Source organism: Pelobates fuscus, chromosome 11 (assembly GCF_036172605.1).
Source record: "Pelobates fuscus isolate aPelFus1 chromosome 11, aPelFus1.pri, whole genome shotgun sequence".
NCBI lineage: Eukaryota > Metazoa > Chordata > Amphibia > Anura > Pelobatidae > Pelobates > Pelobates fuscus.
In genome coordinates, this window is record NC_086327.1 from 85782939 (window position 1) to 85799960 (window position 17022).

Consider the following 17022-nt stretch of genomic DNA (forward strand, 5'->3'; position numbering starts at 1 on the left):
TGTAGGGCCCATGTAGAATGAGCTTGCAAGGTGTAAAAAGTCTTTAAGGGCTTTGCAATGCTCAGTTGGAGTACACTGGTTGGCTTGAAAGCCAACCAATCAGAACTCTGACAGGCAAGTCTCACTTCTATCAAGGCTTGTGTGGGAAGTCTCACTGCTTAGTAGACCTGCTCCCACCCACAGCTTGGCAGGTGTGGGCATAAAGAATGTAGTGAAACCTCCCTCATGAGTATACTATATGGGGGCGTGGCCTGACCGCGAAGCCGAGCGGACACGTGAGCTGAGCTCCCGCCGAAAACAGGCCCTAAAGCACACAAGCCACCAAACGAGCACGAAAATACCTTTGACAGCACCCCCAGCAGTAGCATGGACAAACGCACACGGAGGAAACCCCATAAGAAACCGTCCAACACGGGAACCTCCGTGACCGACCTGTTCGCGGCCCCCGCGTGGCCCAGCCAGACCACCAAGATGGTGACTGGCACAGCCCGAGAACCACAACGACACCAGCACACCCTAGCTCATCAGGGGGGAGATACCTCTCAAATCCTGGCCAAACTCATGGAGGCAAAAGCTTACCTGGCTGGGGAGATCAGCAGATCCACGACGGTGAAGGCGGAGATCGCGGCATTGGGACACCGCACGGCCATCTTAGAACAAAGGCTGGAGACTATAGCCCACAATGAGGTAGCCAAACATGTAAACAGCCTCACAACAAGGCTAGCAGTGGCAGAGGCCGCCTCAGAGGACTTAGCCAACCGCTCCCGCCATAATAATATCAGGCTGAGAGGCCTCCCGGAGGGAGAGGGCAGCCTGACTGACACTGTCATGGCGATTCTACAACCCCTCGCACCACTGGCACTTGGACCGCGTACACCGAGCCCTTGGCATACGCAACCTGGAAGCGAAACAACCGCTGGACGTCATCATGCGCTTCCAACATTACCAGACCAAGGGAGCAATTATGAAGCGCAGCAGAGAAGGCCCCATTACTTATAAAGGAGCTACAATATCTTTATACCAAGACCTCTCCCCTGCGACGCTCCAGAGGCTCAGAGAATGGCGTCCAGTCATGGACATCCTGAGAAGACATAACTTCAAATATGCCTGGGGACACCCCTTCAAGCTCATGGCGTTTAAGAATGGCAGACCAAAGATTCTACTACCAGACGGAGACGCTGAGGCCTTCCTCCAAGCACTGGAAGTCCAAGCTCCAACAGGGTTCCAGTGGCAGACAGCAACTCCAATGGACCTGCAGCTTCTTCCCAACGAATGGTACACAGTGGGCGTGTGACGGCAACGGCCACAGCACAGAGAATCTCACACACTAAAAACTTGGCCTCCCCCCTCCCCACGGTCCCGTTGCAGGTCCTGAGGCCTGCCAGGGAGGATGACGCTCAGACACCACCGGTCAAAACCGGCAAGTATGACTCTCCCCTCTCCCCCTCCCCCCCACTGAGGAAAGAGGAAAAATAAGTAAAAAAAAAAATGGTTAACCACACGACCAGACCTATAGATATGAACTGTTTTTCCACCATCCAGGAGGAACTGGGTGCCAATATGGCATGTGGGGAAGGGATATATTGGGAGGGGGTCAAGGGGATAACAGGAGGTCGGAGGGCCAGAACTGCAGACTCCTTCGGGTTGAACAACACGGAGGTCTCGTTCCCGGATGTGGCGCTGGTGGGGTTGGGGGTTAACGAAATGCAATCAGGCACAGAAAAACTATAATATTTAGAAATGTTGAAAAGTATAGAAGCTGCCAATCCGCATAAAAATGTCATATTGCCTAGCAGTACTATATCGTATAGAAAGCTCAAAAACATGGAGATATTACTTGCCTAGAAATGCCATAACATATAGACACGCTGTATCACATAACAATACCAAATCGCATAGAAATGTCAAAATTCTCTAGATATGTCATAACGCACAGAAAAGCTATTTCGCTTAGAACTGTTAAACATAGGAATGTTAAATTGTCTAAGAAAACCATAACATAAGGAATCGCTATGATTTATTGATCTGTTCCAAAACCTAGGAAAGTTATAGTGAATAGACACGGTCCACACCATAGGTATGGTATAATACAAAGCCGACCTCAACCCTCCAGGGTGACTCTTACAAAATACCACCCACATTCAATGGGGAAAACGGGCGATCTCACACCACAGGCGGGTTTCATTGGAGACCCCACAGACGTGCTCATACACACAGGGAACGGGCCTAGAGGCAAGTCTGCACGGACAAGGGTCCATGCTTCCGTGCGCCAAACCCACTGATGATGGGTGGGAAGCGCTGATGCATGCGCTCCACACAAGTCTGGCAAGAGAAAAGACCAGACGTTCTGTTTCAATTTATATGTTCTGTTTATCCTTGTTTTTTCTTCCTTCCCTCTCCCCCTCTTGGATATCGGAGCGGCTTGGACCTGTGGACCACAAGGGTGAGGACAGGAGACGTCCCCCGGTGGAAATTCGCGGGGCCTGGTGAGAGGACAGGGGCAGAGACCTACTCCCGTAAGTCAGCCCAAATGCACCCACCCCAGACACCACCATGCCCAGAAGCATCACCTCATTAAACGTAAAGTTTGAAGATCTCAATCCAAGCGCAATGGGGTAGCTATATTGATACACAAGCGTTGCCTGTTTCGGGTCACGGGGGTGAACCCAGACCCGGATGGACGATACCTGATAATATCCGGAACACTGTTCGCCCACACCATACATCTAATAAATATATACGCACCTAATGACCCATCCAGAGACTTTTGGAGACACATTGAAGACAAACTGACAGCCCTACCGCACGGTATGACCATAATGGGAGGCAACTTCAAAGCAGCGCCGTGCCTGGCAACAGAGCGGGGGTCAATATGGGGCCTACCACGTTCACATGGCAGGGGCAAACAGGACAGACTAGCACGTGACTTCATTCGCACAACGGGACTGATAGATGTATGGATAGATGTATGTATGGACTACACGTTCTACTCTGCACCACACGATTCATACTTGCGAATCGACTACTTCCTAGTTAACGACCAAGCCATCCAAAAGATCACTAAATCCTCAGTGGGATCCATTACGTGGTCAGGCCATGCGGACATTGGCATAGAATTAGACAACCTCTGCACCACGACCCCATGGACCTGGAAACTGAACACCTCCCTACTTCAAGACCAGACATCAAAGAGACTATACGTAAATAAATAGAGGAGTACTTTCAACTTAATACAACCCAGGACCTGACACCCACAACCATCTGGGCCGCACACAAAACAGTCATCCGAGGGGCACTCATAAGGGAAGCCACCCAGAAAAAGAAACAGAAAACACAAAAGAAAACCCTCCTACTCAACCTACATAAGCTTGAACAGAGACACAAATCCAACCCCACACCTGATGGACTCCTGGCACTACAGACCACCTGACGCCGCATCAGGGAGACACTACTAGACGACGTAGCCAGGGCCATGACTTGGTCCAAGAGAACATTCTATGAACAGTAAAACAAAATGCCTGCACAATACGCCCACAACCCAGACAAACACACTTCACTGCGATCAGAGGCCAAACCAAAACCACACCAGCAGACATAGCAAAAATCTTCACCGACTTTTATAAATCCATGTACAATCATACCCCCACAGACGCCAACAACATACCAGACTTTATGGAAGCCATACGGCTCCACCTCAACAGAGTAGACCTCCCGAAACTGAACCCGACAGCAATAGAGACTCTGGGTGAAGAAATGAACCGACAAAATAGATAAGGCCATCTCCCACCTCAAAGGATGGAGGGCCCCTGGCCCTGACGGATTTGAGGGTAGCTACTACAAAACATACCGAAAAGAGCTGGTACCGCACCTATCAAAGTGGTTCAACCACTTTGATAGGTGCGGGATGCCCCGACCCAGAAATGTCCATGGCCCACATAGTCTTAATACCAAAACCAGGGAAAGACACAATGTACCCAGAACACTACAGACCCATATCACCAATAAACCATGACGTCAAAATACTAGCAAAGATCCTAGCTGACAGACTGTCCCCACAACTGACGAACCTAATCCATGCAGACCAGGTGGGCTTCATCCCCGGACGACAGCTGTTCGAAAACACCAGACGCAACATAGACTTAATATGGACACAAGCAGCCTCCTGCACCCCAACGCTCATACTTTCCCTAGATGCCGAAAAGGCGTTTGACAGGGTTAGGTGGACATATCTATTCGAACTCCTACGACACCTCCGGTTCCCCGAGACCTACATTACGACTGTCCAGGCCATGTACACAGACGTCAAAGCACAAATCTGGAGTCCGACATGACGGGAGCGGACCTTCCCCAATTTTATATATGGCTACCAAGAGATCACAGGGCCTTCCTACGCACTCAGTGCCCCGCAATCTTAAACTCCCTTTGGGTCTGGGACGCTGTAGCCCTAAAATACAAATTGACAACTTCACCCTCCCCAATGATGCCCATTCTGAGGAACAGAGCATTCCCCCTGGAATGCGAGCCCGAGACTTCAAAAACATAGAGGGGTCGGGCCTACAGAGAGCGGTCCACCTGTACGAAGGCAACAAAGTAGTGACATTCGAAGCACTGACAGAAAGGACCCGACTAAACACCCTCAGATTTCTTTAGATTAATCCAATTCAGAGACTTTGCACAACACAATCTGGCACAAACTACACTAACTGGCTTTGAATGAATGTGTCTCAGGGAAAACCCCCTGAAGGGACTCCTCACCTACCTATACGCACACCTAAGCTCCAACAGCACTGACTGGGGTGACCTGCACTACACAACGCAGTGGGAATCAGACCTAGGAGAGGTCCTAGAGGGCACAGAATGGAGGGAAATCTGGGATGCAAAGCCATCTCAATATGCGCCACACCGCAAGAACAGGCATATAAAGCCATGCTTAGATGGTATACCACCCCGGTAAAACTGTACCACATGCACAAAACCCCAGATGACTTGTTCTGGAGGGGCTGCGGGCACAAAGGGACGTACAAACACATGTGGTGGGACTGCCCGAAAGCACAGGTTTTCTGGAGGGAGGTGGGGAGCCTACTAGATAAGGTATTCCAAAGATGGGTGAAAATAGACCCTTGGGTGTTCCTATTATCCAGAACGTTAGACGGTTGGCCAAGGAGGGAACAAAAACTCCTACACAAAATCACCTTGGCAGCCAGGCTCACCATGGCACAAGCATGGCTCAAACCTAAAATCCCTCAGATTAACGCAGTTATACACAAAGTAAAAGATACCCACGTCATGGACCATCTCACGGCACTAGTTAGAGGTACAACAAAGTCATACGAGAAAGTCTGGGCGCTATGGAAGGCTGGGGACTGGGGGAACTAAGACGCGAGCCGAGAGGGGGCAACCCCTGCACCCAAGCCCCAAACTGAGCCCGACTGGACCACCTAAGATACTCCGGACTTAGCCATGAGGGGGATATCCTCCCACCCCCATCCCCCCTCCCCCCTTTTCTTTTTTTCTCTCTTCTCCTACTTTTCTTTCACCATTGCTGGAGAGAGTGACCACAGTTGTGCAACTCCAACCACGAGAGGACAAGGTCCATGGCAGATGGTTCCACTATGTTAAATGTTGTTGTATTTTTTAAAAAAGGAGTCGCAAACACGCAAGTTTACCCAAACAGGAGACGAGGTACTTCATAACGAGGGGTATATAGCATTCACTGTATATGTACCCACGGTTAACAGTGTATGTTTCATGTGATGCTCATTCGGCACTTATGAAATTCTGGACTTTGGACATATGTAAGCATCCCTCTCTTGCCACCACAACCACTTACACATCTGTATGGCTACCTAACCACCACAACCGCTTACAGGTACAGGGGTAGGGTTAGGTGCCCGGACTGCCACCACAACCACCTGTAAATCTATAGGACTCCCAGTGCCAGGAATTCGAATTTTCTAGATTCCTGTTATCAGTCACGTAATTTCCCCTCCCTCTCCTGTTTTGCCACTTTTCACTTCGGCACTTCCGAAATTCGGCACTTTGGCAATTCGGTTCGCCACTTCCGAAATTGCGCTCGGACCGAAACTAATAGCACATGTCTATTTAACTACAACTTTTAGTTGTAAAATCCGAGGCCATTTATCAAGCATTATGTGCTGGATACATAAAATGGAATCCCTTAATCTGACATTTTTATTGTAGAATATGGAGATCTGTCTTCAGTATTTGAAATAAAAGGTGAATGGACATCTATTAAATATGTAATTTAGTTATTACCTCAATCACCATGGGAAGAAGAATTTGTTGAGAGAGATACATAGATATAGATCTCTATCACTTTAATTTTAGACATAATTTCTTTGCATTCATATACACTTATACACACTTTCTTTTCTAATGACATATTATTGGATGTAAACTTGCATTTGTATTCCCTCTTTTTTTTTGGGGGGGGGGGGGGGGGGTTTCTATAATTTCTACAATAATTGAACAAACTGATAAAAGGTATATTGAGCTGATAAACTAATTTGTAACAGCTCTAATTAAATTGAGGTTTAGATTAGATGCAAAACACATCCTTTCTTTGCTGAAACAGCCCCGTCCACCATGTCTGAAACTTTGTGCAGATTAACCCCTTTAAGGACCAAACTTCTGGAATAAAATGGAATCATGACATGTCAGACATGTCATGTGTCCTTAAGGGGTTAAACAAGTTACTATCAAGAAGAGTTTAAGTTTACAGAGCTTTGTTCCAGCATTGGCACTGCAGGTTAGTGTAGTCAAGTTAGACCAAAGTTTTAAGCAATTCATTTTATTGACAGAGGTTGCCTTCTTGGTTTAAAGGGACACTCCAGGCACCCAGACCACTTCTGCCCATTGGAGTGGTCTGGGTGCCAACTCCCACTACCCTTAACCCTGCAAGTGTAATTATTGCAGTTTTTTTATAAACTGCAATAATTACCTTGCAGGGTTAAGTCCTCCCCTAGTGGCTGTCTACTAGACAGCCACTAGAGGTCACTTTCTGCATCATAGCACAGATTATCTGTGCTAGAGCGTCGCTGGACGTCCTCACGCTGTGTGAGGACCTCCAGCGTCGCTCTATTCCCCATAGGGAAGCATTGAAATTAATTTTCAATGCTTTCCTATGGGGTGCGGCATTGCTGCGCATGCGCATTGGGACTCCTCGGCCGGTGGGCGGGATCAGTCTCGCCCACTGGCCGACGGAGGAAGGTGTTTTCCTGGCACTGGAGATTCCCTTTAATTAAATCTTATTTTATTGCTGTTGGTTTAACATACAGTGCAATGTGTTGTTATTGCCACCAGGTGGCACTCTTAGCCTTAAAAAAAAAATAATTCTAACATTTGAGCACGCAATGATTTTCAATATGGAAATTTTTATTCGTTTTTTTTATTTTTTTTATTTAACCTGTAGGTTTCTTTTTGTTTGACTTTTGGGCAAGTGACTAGCATATAGCTTGATGCTGGTATTTTGTTCTGAAGGAGGAGGAATAAAAGGACATTTTAGTGCCTCATTAGTTTGATGCAGTCCTCCCTCGCCAATTCAAACTTATTGAGATGGAAAAAAGGTTTACTTGTTTCCAGCGCTGCCACCTGTTCCTCCTACTGCAACAACTTCCTGGCTTCTTGTCCAATCAAATGATTCTTCCCCTAGGAAAGCATTGAAACCATAACATCCCATGGATGTTGGGCAAAAGTAACACCCAGGACGTGCTTGGAAACCAGAGTAATCTGAATGTACTGTTCCTGGCTCAAAACGTTGTTGTCCGATTCAGTTCTCAACATGGAAGCACCTCTAGTGGCTGACCAGACACAATTCACCCCGCACTCGGGTTCCGCTTGGTAATCAGACCATCCACCTGATAGTTGCTCCGCGGAAACCGCAGACTCTGCAATCTGGTAGAATCTAGCAAATAGTGAAAGACACAGGCAACACTCCAAGGTTTTTTTTTTTTTTTTTGAATTTGACAATTTTTATTCACTTTTCAGGAGAAAAAAAAGACGGGGGGTGGGGTACAGAAGGGAAAAGGGGAAAAAACATTGCCTGATACATTATGGAGCAATATTATACAGTGAGTTCAGTTGACATACATTAGGAATCTCATTAACATAACTATGCAGGCTATGACTTATATGCTAAACCATTCAACAATTGTGGTCTTGGCCTGGTTCTTCTAACCCTTTGATGTCACTTAATGAGTGATGCTTTTGTAGGTACGGGCTGATAAGTTTTATTATTTTTTTTTTTTTTTTTTTTTTTTAACAGTGGATGGGGGGGGGGGGGGTGCAGAAAGGGAAAAGGTTAGACATATTGTGAGACAACATTGACCCTTGTCATTTGTTAAGTTTAACGTCTGCCATACAGCAGCTGTATGGAGTAGAGAGGTTATGTTAATGGTCGGCTATGTTGTTTCCACATATCGAGTGGGTCTGTCAGGCTTGGGTAGGGTATGGTACGTGGTAGTGGGTCCTGGTTAAGGAGGGCCAGGAGGTAGCCTGTGCCTCGGTTATTATCGTATGCCGTTGCGAGTCCAGTTGTTGTGGGGTGGGAAGAGGGGGAGGGATGTGGGTGAGGCAAGAGAGGAAGGGGGGGTGGGGGTGGGAGGGTAGCAGTGGAATTTGACAGTGCTTTGCTGGCTACGTGGTGTGTTGTGCTTGTGAGTGGCTGTATGCTGGGTGTGTGTTTCGTGTTTCCCTAGGGTATGATGGTGTAATTTCCAATCAAGGAAAGTTTGTGCTTGGTTCTTGTATGTGCTAGTTTCATATTGTGGAGAAGTCTGGTTGGGTTTTGTCCCATAGTTCCCATGCTCTTTTCCAGTAGTCGTTTCCTTGTTTTCCTTTTCTTGCCAGGGTTTCATATGTTTTGGTGGAGTTTATCACTGTAATACATTGATTTATCGTCGGAGCGGATGTTTTTTTCCATTGGCGGCTGATGAGTGTAAGAGCAGCAATTATGATGTGGTACATTAAGTATCGAAGGTGCAGGTGAGGCGTTTGCGGTAGCAGGAGGAGTAGAAATATTTCTGGCGAGGCATTGAGGCGTATTCCGGTACAGTGTTGTATGAGGCTTGTGATTCTGGGCCAGAAACTCCCAAGTGACGGGCAGTGCCACCAGATATGTATCATGGTGCCTCTGTGAGCAGTACATCTCCAGCATGTGTCTGAGGTGTCCGGGTAACTGTGTTTAAGTTTACACTCCAAGGTTTTTGATGGTGTGTTTATTAGCGAGAAAGTCTACTCTCAAATAAGTGCGACATTTCGGCACTATGGAGCCTTAAACATGCATGATTAAGGCTCCGTAGAGCCGAAACGTCACAATTATTTCTGAGGAGACTTACCCTCTAATAAACACACCATCAAAAACCTTGGAGTGTTGCATGTGTCTTTCACTATTTGCGCCTCTAGTGACTGTCAGGAAGACGGCCACTAGAGGTGTTTTACCCATGGAATCATAACATTGCCATATCTACTAAAACATCAGGGGCATTACACACCGACCACTTGAGATGATGTGATCGAGGTGCCTTTACTGTCCCTTTAAAAGGGACACTGCAGGCAATATAACAATTTCATCACCTTGAATTGGTTATAGTGCTGGGAGTTCTCTGGAGCTGTCCCTCCATTCAGGTGTTTAAACCATTTTCATACCGTTTAGCACTGAATGAAGGTCCCTAGCTGCCCACATCTGGGTCCTCAATAGAGACATGGCTAAGGCAGAGATTTCACACTTCCTTATGGCCATACCAATTCTTACCTGCACTGGGATAGGCTGAAAGCAGTCAGTTGACACTCAGCCAATCAAAGCCACCCATTGCTGCTCAGTATAATGTTTCCTCATTAGCCCAAACAGCAAAGAGGGGATTGACTGCTGGAGATTCTTGTTTACAATTAAAAATGGTTTAATGCTGAATGGAAGGTCAGCATCAGGGGGCTCTGGACAGTATAACCAGTGCAATTAAGTGAAGCAGTTATAGTGCCTACAATTTTCCTGTACATTGATGTTGGAGAAAGGAAAAGTTTGAGCGTGTACCCCCTTATTGTACTACTGAAAAAGCCCTTTATCTGTTAATATAGCTTTTATATTTTTTTTTATATATATATATATATATATATATATATATATATAGATATGCATTTCATTAGTAGTCCTTCTTTGAGTTTTCTGAATTGTATTTATGTCCTTGTGAACACAAGGCTTCTTTCTTCTTCTGTAGGCGTTGTAGAAAAATGCAATTCAAATTCTTTCCATTCTTTGGATTTTTGTAACCCAACTGATTGATTTTTTTTTTTTTTTTTTTTTTTTACTACAATATCATGTCCTGTTTATAAACACACTACTATTCTAGCACAAATCTTCAAAAGACATGACTTTGCATGAGTCACATTATTGAGGGGATCTATGTGGCTGTGTGGTGTTTGTTTTTTTTTTTTTTAAATAAAATAAAAATAATAATGCCATTTTCTCATTGAGAACAACATTTTAACAAAGAGGAATGTTATGTAGAATGAATTGTGTTGTGCATGTTTGATATGTTTTAGTTGTTGAATGCCCTGGTATGTTACCTTTTCTATCTCAATCTTACATCTACACAGACAAGATTTTTCATTTGTATTACAAAATACGTTCTTCATGAAAAGGGATACATTATAGTAGCCATTTCTGTACAGTGGTGTATTTTGGTTTGGTGATGCCTTAGGTATGACTAAACCTGGGCACCCCCTAATCTAATTTTGCCCCACCCCTTCCTCTTTAGACACTACCCTTTTCTACTCCTTTTTAAAGCAATACTATAGTGCCAGGAAAGTTTTCCTGGCACTATAGTTCCCTATACTGTCCCCCTCCCTCTTGCTCTCCCACCTTGGCACTGAAGGGTAAAACTCCTTCAGTCACTTACCTGAATCCAGCGACTATGTCACTCAGCGCTGCGTCAGCCTCCTACTCCGCACTTGCATTACGCTTCCCCATAGGAAAGCATTGTATCAATTCTTTCCTATGCGGATTTAGCAGGCACTGGATGTCCTCATACACAGAGTGGTTGCCTAACCACCTGGAAGGAGTTAACCCGTCAAGGTAATTATTGCAGTTTCTGAGAAACTGCAATAATTAAACTTGCAGGGTTAAAGGGAAGTGGGACATTGCACCCAGACCACTTCAATGAGCTTAAGTGGTCTGGGTGTCTATTGTGTCCCTTTAAGCACACATTCTGACAGGCATACACACACACTCCATGACAAACGTCACTGACTGACACAAATCGCTGATTTGACACACACACATTCCCCAACAGACACAGACTGGCAGATGCACACTGACAGTCACACACACATTCAATGACAAACACACAGACTCACTGATCTGACACTCATTCATTGCACACTCACACTCATTGAAAGAGACACACTGATAGTCAAACAGACTCCATGACAAACAATCTCGCTGATTTGGCACAATCCAATGCGCACACACATATATACTCGGACACTCACAGAAACACACACTCACTAATATTGTAATACTATTTTTTTTTTTAACCCAGCCTTTCTACCTGTCGTTGGGGGCCCAGGGGGACTGCTGTGAGGTGGGTGGCTATATTGTCATCTGAGGCGGCGAGGGAGCTGTGATCTCCCTGCTCTGCTCCCTCGCACCTCCCGGTCTGTCTACTGGAGCCGTAATATTCCAGCTCCTGCGGCTTAAGCAAACGGCGCGCAAGGGAGAAGAGCAGGGAGATGACAGCTCCTGCCACCTGTGATTCTCACACAGCCGTACGGCCCATGACAGGGAAAACACCGGGGATGCCCAAGTGGGCGTCTGAGGGCTGCATTTTTTGCCGCCCTGTTAGTGCCGCCCAAGGCAAATTACTAGTTTGCCTTGGGCTAATACGCCACTGGTTCGGTATATGGCTACTATATTCCCCTCCAATACACCTGTAAAGCATTAACGAATACCTGGACTATTTTTTTTTTTTTAAATTTAAAAAAAACAAAACATTTTTTGTTATCCCTGAACATAATTCTAGACCCAGCATTGCTGATTCGTATTGGTTTTGTTAGCTATCTTATAATACTCCGTAGTGAAGGGTTAAACCTAAGGGGGAAGAGTGTTTAATTTTTACTAATGATCTGAGTTTTGGCATATTTGTATATAACTAATGTATTATACATAAAATAACAGTGTACATTATGTATGTAATCTGTGTAATCTTGATTGTTTTTGTATTTTAGGGGGAGAAAAGGTGCTATTACATTTTATACAGGATTCACCTGGTGACCACTTGCCATTGGAGACCATTGTTAAAACGTTGGGTATCACTGCTGGTGTCACAGAAGGCCAACGCCCACAGGTAGGTGTTAATTTCACAGGATGTCTTGACAGCTGGGGTACTGCTATCAAAGTGACTGTCAGGGCACCTGCATGTCTTGAGTGCTGATTTAAGTGCATTTTTTCACCTTATTCATGTTGAACTCATTTTGGTTTTGGTTTAAAAAACAAAATAGTTTGTTTGCAGCATAACCTTGCCCCTTTTAGCCACTCCGCTGTTTCTCACAACAACACCTCTTCCTGATTGGCCATAACTTCGTAAATACATGGCTCAGGCAGTACCCCTGGGTACACTTTATAAATGTCCATGGTACCCTTGGCCCTCTGAAATTACTTTTCAAATAATGTACTGATGAGAGAACAGTGATTTGGCTACGTGCCAGAGTAATGTCAACAGCTCTTGTTGGCTGAGCTTGGTACATACGGTGTAAATGGCAGATTTGTGGCAAGTGAAGGAGTTGTTAAGGGTGCAATTTTTTTTTTTTTTTTTGTGGTCGTGGGTGGCTCTAGTTTCCAAATTCTCTGCCAGCCAGCTATTTGGTGAATATATTCTTGGGTTATATCTGCCCAGTTGCCTGAGGAACAAAGGCACTCTTTTAAGTGCTCTAAGGGAAATTATAGTGTCCTACAAACTTGATGATCTTGGCCAGTCCAATGCTGATCATATTTATGGATGACCATAGCTGACTCCTTTCCAAGTTAAATATCCAGCAATAAAACTGCAGAGTATTTAGAAGCCTGAAAACTCTCTCTTGGGGCTGTGCTGTGGCCAAAAGGCCAAAAGCGTGGCACTAGAAGTGGTCCCTGCCCAGGAAAAAACATTTCTGATGACATGGGGCTGTGGATGTAAGCTTCGTTGGAGTGTGGTGCATTTTGCCATCCTGACTACACTGTTAAGCCATAACATTGAAAACACTGGCCTAATATCAAACCGGTCCCCCTCGTGCTGCCAAAACGGATATGATGCATTGAGACATGGATCACATTTATTCCAGGACATCCCACAGATGCTCAATCGGGTTGAGATCTGGGGAATTTGTCATGTTCCTTAAATCATTCCTTAACAATTTTTACAGTGTGTCAGGGTGCATTATCCTGCTACTAGAGCCCACAGCCATCAAGGGACACCATCGTCATGAAGGGTGTATGTGGCCTGCAACATTTTCTAGTTAGGCGGTACATATCAAGGTAACATTCACATGAATGCCCGGGCACAAGGTTTCCCAGCAGAACATTGCCCAGAACATAACACTGGCCTTCCTTCTTCCCATAGTGTATCCTGCTGCCATCTTTTCCGCGGGTAAACCACGCACCCGGCCATCCATCTGACCTAAAAGAAAGCGTGATTCATCAGAAAAGGCAACCATATTCCATTGTTTCATTGTTTAGTTCTGATACTCCCCACTGAAAGCACTTTCATCTGTGGACAGCGGTCATCATGGGCACTCTGTTGTGTATGGGACTGCATAACTGCAGACTGCTCAAACTGCAATGCACTGTTTGTTCTGGCACCTTTCTATCATGACTAGCATTAAGTTTTTCAGCAATTTAAGCTACAGTAGCTCTTCTGTGTGACCAGACCGGCTAGCTTTTGCTTCCCACGTGCATCAATGAATGAGTCTTGGGCGCTCATGGCTCTGATGCTGCCTTACTGGTTGTCATTTATTGCACCTCCTTTTGGTATGTACTAACCCCTGCATACCGGGAACACCCCAAAAGACTTGCTGTTTTGGAGATGCTCTGACCTAGTCTGCCTAGCCATCACTATTGGGCTCTTGTCAAAGTCAATCAGATTTTTCACTTGCCCATTTGTCCTGCTTCCAACACATGGCAATGGCATGCTGCCTGATATATCCCACCCCTTGGCAGGTGCCATTGTAACGATATAATCAATGTTATTCACTTTACCTGTCAGTAGTTTATGTTGTGGCTAAGTGTGTTGCAGCATCTGCTTTTGGGACTAATAGCCAGATAAGGGAGTGCTGCTTCTCGAAAGGATATAGATCTGAGATACAAACTGATACAAGCAAAATGAAAACCTCAGGCCAGAAAAATGTATAGAGCAACAATAGAAAATAGTGTAGCAGTTCACAGATCTCAAGCAGACCTCTAGATCTGGCACCCACCACAAGACTCCTGGTTTGCATCAAACACACATACATGGAAGTTCCATGGATACTGAACCCTTAGTTAGGAATCCAACTGCACATACGCCGATGTCTACAGTTTCTCTCTACTGCTCAAATCATCTCTAATAGGCACCAAAGCATTAGTCTCACCAGATTTTTTTCAAATCTTTGCTACCATGAAGACTCTCAGTCACGATGGGTATCTTTAGGTGGTTATCTATCGTTATGGCTGTTTTTCTCTAACACACACTCGCGTCACATAGCAGCTCCACTAACAGGAGGAGAGAGGCTGAAATCCCGCTGGGATGAGCCATAAATACATGGTCAGCCATATTATTTTTTATGTTTCATACTTTGTATTTGAGCTGACACATACTATAGCCATTGCTGCCACTCAAAAGTAGAGGGACTTTAAATATAGGGATTTACTTTGTAGTCCTATAACAGATAATTTATTTCTAGAAAAGAAGATTAACACTGTCCTTCGCAGACAGTCACAAAAAGTCTCTTTTCTAAATGGGGGGTGACTGGTGCCCAGTAGGAGCATTTGTAAGTACTACCCATTTGTAGAGCTGCCACGGAAATGGCTGGGGAATTTCTCTTCCTCGAGAGAGCCCACATACTGCTGCTTCAGTCATGCATGCTCAGTGGCTTAGGAGATTGATGTACACTATAAAACTAGAAACTTATTTACAAACTAAAAAATTAGACTAGTGGACATTCACTTATTTTGTAGCAAAAGTATTTTCAATATCTGAATATTTAAGGTGTAAAATCTTAAATTTTATCTTTCTTCCCTTATTTCAGTGTAATGAAGATGTTTGTACGAGGTGAAGAAGGTAGACTGTGGTGATCCATAGTATGAGAATTCATCCGCAGAATAATGGAAGGATTTTTTTCTTTTTTTTTTAAATAAATCTATAGTTGTTCACCCAGATTGCTGGTTTTGTTGAATCTGAATGTCCCTGGGAACACAGCAAACTCCTTTCTGGCCTTTATCTCTTGGCTTCTCAACTTTTTTTTATTTACGTATGTAATGCCATATCACAAAATAAATCTAAATTTCTTCCATTGAAATGTGGACTCCTGCTGTATGTTTTGAATTAAATTTTTTTTTTTATTTGTTTCTTTTACAGCATCCTGTAACCTTGTAGTGGAATGGTTGTAAGGCTTGGTTTATTTCTCTTTGTGTGTATGTAATATCTCCCTCTCCCTCACACGCCGTCTCCATGCTCCCCGCATGCTCGCGGGCTCTAATGTTTCCTGCGCGGCTTAGCAAAGAGCTGACAAAAGCACAAAATGTCATATATATATATATATATATATATATATATATATATATATATATATATATATATATATATATATATATATATATATATATATACACACACACACACACACTTTTTTATAACTGCCCCCCTTCTTTTGTCCCTGGCCCCTTATGTGCCCCCCCAAAGTATGAATCCTGGAGACGCCACTGCTGTCACAGTCACCTCCTTTCATTCTGTTACACTGCCTCCTCCAAACATGGCAATTCCCTGTGATACACCCCCCAACTATGCCACACGCAGCCTGTCACACTTACTTCCCCATGCCCTGTCACACTCCCTCCTCCAACCATGTCACAATCGCTCTCCTATCATTCTCACCCTCCTTCATTCTGTCACACTCACTCCTCCAAGCCTGTCTTATATACTCCTTCTCACCCTTCCACAGTTACCCCTTTACTCACTCTGTCACAGTCACAAACTGAAGACATTCATCATACACACATGCACAGGCAGCCCCCATAAACACAACGCAAGCAGCTACCCCACACACATACGGTGCCAGACACATGCTCATAAAGACATACATTCACACACAAGGATACTCTGTCAGACACACATTCAGGCACATACACTTGCACACTCAGAAATACACACACCGGTGCTAATGTTCACAAGACTGCCAGGCTGTGTAACCAAACCCTGCAGCAGTGTATACATAATTAGCATAATTGACCCAGTATGTTTGTATATGCCTATGTATGAGCTAGTGAGTGCATATGTGTGTGTGTGTGTGTGTATAGATTAGTAAAACTTTGTCATTGAGAATGAGTATGGATCAGTGAGTGTGTGTGTGTGTGTGTGTGTCAGAGAGTTTTTCCATTCCTACAGGATTAAAAAAAATTAAAAGTTTTTCCATTTAAAAAAGAGAGAGATATAGATATATATATATATATATATATTTATTTGACCAAAAAGCAAGGAATTGTGCTAGATGGAGTCAATATATCTCCTCAGATTCTGCAAGGTTCCTACTTTGTGTAATTAGCCCCAGGGCAATGTGTTGTATTACACTTTTATAAAGTGCAAAATAAATTGTATGTTTAGGCCCTGGGGTGGAGTACTTGGAGAGTGGGATGGCCCAGTGCTCCACTCCACATTTTGGAGGTTACTTGGAAACTTCAGGTGAGGAGTCCTGTACCAGAATTTCAACCCTCTGATTTACCTCACCTGAAAAAAGATTGTTAATTGCAGGTGCTATTAAAGGACCACTCTAGGCACCCAG

The 17022-nt window shown here is 44.6% G+C and overlaps 1 protein-coding gene across 1 annotated transcript in view; it reads left to right on the forward strand.

The window, feature by feature from the left end:
- The window catches only part of PRXL2B (peroxiredoxin like 2B), a 44932-nt gene extending 29389 nt beyond the window's left edge, over positions 1 to 15543 (forward strand). Inside the window, exons 6-7 of the mRNA XM_063437220.1 lie at positions 12241 to 12359; positions 15274 to 15543. Of these exons, the coding sequence (XP_063293290.1) occupies positions 12241 to 12359; positions 15274 to 15300 (146 nt within the window). The 3' untranslated portion in view covers positions 15301 to 15543. The remainder of the gene's footprint in view (positions 1 to 12240; positions 12360 to 15273) is intronic.
- The last annotated feature ends 1479 nt before the right edge of the window (positions 15544 to 17022 follow it).